The 4746-nt window shown below is 41.5% G+C and overlaps 1 protein-coding gene across 4 annotated transcripts; it reads right to left on the minus strand.

Moving 5' to 3' along the window:
* Positions 1–719: 719 nt before the first annotated feature.
* On the minus strand, positions 720–4252 carry LOC109196976 (uncharacterized). 4 transcript variants are annotated; one of them, XM_019351750.2, is made up of 3 exons: positions 1652–4252; positions 1367–1410; positions 720–943 (listed from the first exon to the last, which is right to left on the minus strand). In XM_019351750.2, exon 1 carries the CDS (start codon positions 4248–4250, stop codon positions 1656–1658), a length of 2595 nt encoding a protein of 864 aa, XP_019207295.2. In that variant the 5' UTR covers positions 4251–4252; the 3' UTR covers positions 720–943; positions 1367–1410; positions 1652–1655. The 4 variants fall into 4 exon arrangements, 2 of the variants coding, with proteins under 2 accessions (XP_019207295.2, XP_019207294.2); XR_002058309.2 differs by having other exon boundaries at positions 720–1236; positions 1367–4252; XM_019351749.2 differs by having other exon boundaries at positions 720–1410.
* Between the last annotated feature and the right edge of the window lie 494 nt (positions 4253–4746).

Consider the following 4746-nt stretch of genomic DNA (forward strand, 5'->3'; position numbering starts at 1 on the left):
CTGTACCCATCCGTCGGTAAACTGTACCTGGACTTGTTGCAGTGACCTGAAGTTACTAAAAACTTCATGAGTGTATGCACTCACTCCAAGAACCGTATAATTATAAATCTGAGCGTGGTGAAAGTTGGGCAGCACGCTAACGTCTTTTGTCCACTCTGTGTGCTTGTAAGGGTCTAATCCTTTCACTCCTTTGATTTTTTCCTCGTAACTTTTCTTTGCCTTTTCGTCGAGTCTGTCTTTGTACGGACCGGCATTGTTCTCCTTAGTTTTGTACATTCCTTTTTTGTGCAGCAAAGAAAAACCAAGAAGGTATTGGAACCGGAGAATGAACGTTTTGCGGTGCTGCAAATGCTTGCACTTGATGCGGTACTTAGATTGTTTTGCCAGTTCCCGGCATGCAATGCGTGAAAGTCATGTGATCTGTCAATCGCTATAGGAAAAACCATAAAGCCTTTGCATGAAAACAACTGCTTTGATGTACACTGCCTTGTTGGTATATATGTATCAATCTAATAAACCTCAACCTACACCATCCTCCCTATTCTGGATTTTAAACAGTACATAGCGGAAACAAAAAGACAAAAAGACTACAACACATAGTAGAAATCTTAAATTAAGACCAAGAACACTAGAGGTGAGACATGACCATTAATTAATAATATTATTAATTAAAATTAATAAATGACAGATTTAGTGATATTTTCATAAACTATTTATTTACCAAAACAATACAAAACAGCATGGTAGCACAATATATTTTTTAAACACAGCAACCTTTAAATATGAAAGTAGACGGAGAAAGAAAGGCGAGAAAGAAGAATAAGAATAACACTTAATTGAGTTTTTGATGGCATTTTACATACAGTACTAATACAGTACAGAACATATGGCAAAATACTGGCATCATATACAGTACTTACTTCTGAAGAAATTATATGGGACCCTGAAAAACAGGACACAAATGAAAGGACAAAGAACAGTGAATGGCAATTGATGGACTTACGTTGATGAACTTAAAAAGTTGAATGGTCTCAAGAACCTCTTAAACAAACAAACAATGTATGATTAGACCCTGACAAACAGGACAGAAAGGAATAAAGATTAGATGAATATTAAAATCTATAAAGGACAGATTATGATTGAATTGTAACTCCAAAGACTATTCACTCATCAATAAAAGGTCACCTACAACACTTCCACAGCAGCAACACTGAACATATCTTAAGGCATGGAAACCTTTAAGAAGTGAAAGGACAAACAGTGAAGGTTGAGAAAGAATTGCACTTAATAGATTTTTTCAGACGATGACAGTACTGGTATGCTTACTTTAGAAAAATGGTTGAATCATATTCCATATAGTACTTACTTAAAATGAACACACTTCAGTCCTCCTTAAATGACTGACAGCATCTGAAATGAAACAATGACAGATTAAGACTGTAAGAATATATGTTTATAAATGCCTAATACTCCAATCTCATATTTATTCTATCTATTAAGATGGACAAATTCTAAGCATTTACCAAGCACTTGACTTGTTTGAAGTGAAGGTAGATACTAAACATATTCATTTGGGCAATAACAATAAAGCTGAATTTAATATTAACAATACATAATTAGGAATGTTTTGCTCATTTTTATTTCACCTCACCAGGTTACAAAAGGAGCTTTCTCAGCAGGTCACTCTTCTCAGCTACCCTGTCAATGACCATGTCAGAGTCCAATGACATGAGAATGTCCTTTTCAGTGGCCATCAGCATAAACATCTCCAGCTTGTTTGCAGACAGGCTGCTTCGGAGTCTGCTTTTAATGAACTTGAGTGTAGAGAATGTTCTTTCACAGGCAACCTGAGTGAGGGAGAGGGTCAGCAGGTACTTGTATGCCAGCCCAAGGAGACGATAGGCATCAGACAGCATGTTGAACCGCCTGAGTATTTGATAGCAGCACAGTGGGCAATTTTTGCAAGAACCACAGCTTTTGGTCACAATTTCACTTTCTTCGTCCCATTCTTCAGATCTGTCCTTTGCTGTTCTGGTCATGTAGTCATCTACATGTGAGGTCCTAAGCCTTTCCCACTGTTCAGCAAAACGTTTCAGTTCTGACTGAAGGTTATTAACTGTAGCCCTGCTGTCAAATTTAAGTAGACGGGTGCTGAGGTTTTGAAATGCATTACTTGGTAGAGAAACTGTTCTGACCTGGCTAAACCTCCTGGGATCCAACCATGCCAAATCGGCAAGAAGAGGGCCATGTATGACAAATCGTCTGTGGATTGCTTCAATAACTGTGTCCAGGATGACATTGTGCACTTTCACCTCATATGATTTCTCAGCATTGACTTGCAACTCATCTTCAGGTATCTCTCCGGCCATGCCTTTTCTCTTTTTGGCTCTCTTTTCAGGTAGTTCAGCTTCCACTTCCATGTCTGTGTTGTTCTCCCTCTCCTCTAGTTTTTGATTTGTCTGTTTCACAAATGTGTCTGCAGCTGTCTTCACAGTTGGAAAGTCCCTGGCGATACTTTTGAGGCCATCTTGTGTGGCAGTCACCATATGATGTGCAGAGAGAATGTCCATCCCCTTTGACTGGAGGTACTTCGACAGAGGAGTTGTTTGCTCAAACACTCTAAGAAATATCTGTGCTGTTAACACAGTTTCATGCTTCAAGAGACACTCTTTAAAGCCTCGTGCTTTGGCACGAACAGCTGGCTTTTCTTTTTCCCTCTTTTCAATGGCTTCCAGCGTCAGCACTACATCAACGAAGAGGCCATCATCTGGTTTTCCAAAATGTCCAAAGATTTTTTGGAGGGCATCATGCTTGGCCCACCACCGTGTCTCACCTATTGGACTGAGGCGTCTGTGTCTTGTCTCTTGGGTTTGTTTCTCCCACAGATTAACCCTGTGATAGGACTCCTTGATGAACACAGCTATGTCATTAAGTAAATTAAAGAGTGATCCACTTTCAATGACACTTTGTGTTGTGTCAGCAATCACAAGATTAAGTATGTGTGCATAGCACCACACATGCACATGAGTTGGAGACTGGGCAGTCATAAGTGCTGAAAAGCCTTTGTACTGGCCCTGCATATTTGAAGCACCATCTGTTGCATTCCCAATGCACATGGCCTTGTCTAGATTCAGATGCTCTAAAACTCCGGAAAGCAAGTTTACAAAGTACTGCCCCGTGGATGCTTCGCACCTCACTATGGAGACAAGCCTCTCCTGCACAGCCTCAGTAACATACCTGATGATTACTGAACACTGATCATAACCTGTGATGTCTTGGGTTGTGTCTAGCTGAACAGAAAACATCCCAGCTTTCTGGACATCACTGGCAATGCTCTCTTGAAGGAGATGGCCAAGTGCATCAATCACTGAGTTGACAGTTGTTTTGGAGAGTAGGGTGATGAGAGATCCTCTACCTCTTGATCCACTGGTCTGATGCAACTTCTTGCTTTTTTCAATGCAGTCATTCAAATGTTCTCCAAGGCACATATCATACTTGCCTAATAACACAATCAGTTCCAGAAAGTTACCATGATCGATGGTGTTATCACCTAAAGTGTATGCAGCCTCATTCTCTACATGCCTATAGCTGAGTCCCCTCTTCCCAAGTACTTTGATCACATCCACTATACGCTCTAAAACTTGCCGTCTCTTTTTCACTTGTGCTCTGTGAGCTGACAACTGACTGCCACCAAACAAGCTCCTGATGTTGCCTTTTGAGCACCTTAAGAAAAAAGCTTCAGCACAGGTCTGGTGTGTAGTGCTCTTTTCATGCTCCTCTGTGCGCAGATGTATATGTCGCCAGTCACTCATGCCTGTTATAAATGTGCTGGTGTCAGTCCGCCTTGCAAATGCCAGACACACAAAGCAGAACAATAAATGGCGTTCTTTGCAATAAGTAAGCCACTTCCTGTTGGTGCCATCTTTACAGCTGAACACCCTCATCACAACTGCACTTGTACTGTTCTGCTGTGGGTGGTAATCTAAGAAGGCCTGTAATATGGCAGGTTCAGGGCGAGCAAAGTAATCGATGCCCTGGCTCTCTCTCTCCTGCTCTTTTATTTCTCTCTCTTGCTCCATCTCTCTCTCCTGCTCTTCTGTATGTCCCTGCTGCTCCGTCTCTTTCTCTTGCTCCATCTCTCTCTGCTGCTCTTCTGTATGTCCCTGCTGCTCCGTCTCTTTCTCTTGCTCCATCTCTCTCTCCTGCTCTTCTGTATGTCCCTGCTGCTCCGTCTCTTTCTCTTGCTCCATCTCTCTCTGCTGCTCTTTTATTTCTCTCTCTTGCTCCATCTCTCTCTCCTGCTCTTCCATCTCTCTCTCTTGCTCCATCTCTCTCTCCTGCTCTTCCATCTCTCTCTCTTGCTCCATCTCTCTCTCCTGCTCTTCCATCTCTCTCTCTTGCTCCATCTCTCTCTCCTGGTCTTTTATTTCTCTCTCTTGCTCCATCTCTCTCTCCTGCTCTTCTGTCTCCTCTGTCACAGACTTCTCCACTTTTGATGATAAATCAGCCTGGTGCAACATGTAACGATTGGCACAATTTGTTAAGATTTTGAGGGGTTTGACAAACTAACCTTAAGCATAAAATAAAATTTACTATCAGTAATATCACATTACCCGCCCAGCAGTATATAAACTCCGTTATGCTAGCTAGTACGCAGTACAAGTTATTCTAAGCGACTGTAAAAAGTCAGCACAACGAAAACAAACTACAACTAAACTTGGTTTATATCTGACACAGATAGACAGC

Source organism: Oreochromis niloticus, linkage group LG23 (assembly GCF_001858045.2).
Source record: "Oreochromis niloticus isolate F11D_XX linkage group LG23, O_niloticus_UMD_NMBU, whole genome shotgun sequence".
Lineage (NCBI taxonomy): Eukaryota > Metazoa > Chordata > Actinopteri > Cichliformes > Cichlidae > Oreochromis > Oreochromis niloticus.

Excerpts from the sequence above, each read along its gene's own strand:
- LOC109196976 (XM_019351750.2), bottom strand. The coding sequence starts at position 4,250 with ATGGAGCAAGAGAAAGAGACGGAGCAGCAGGGACATACAGAAGAGCAG.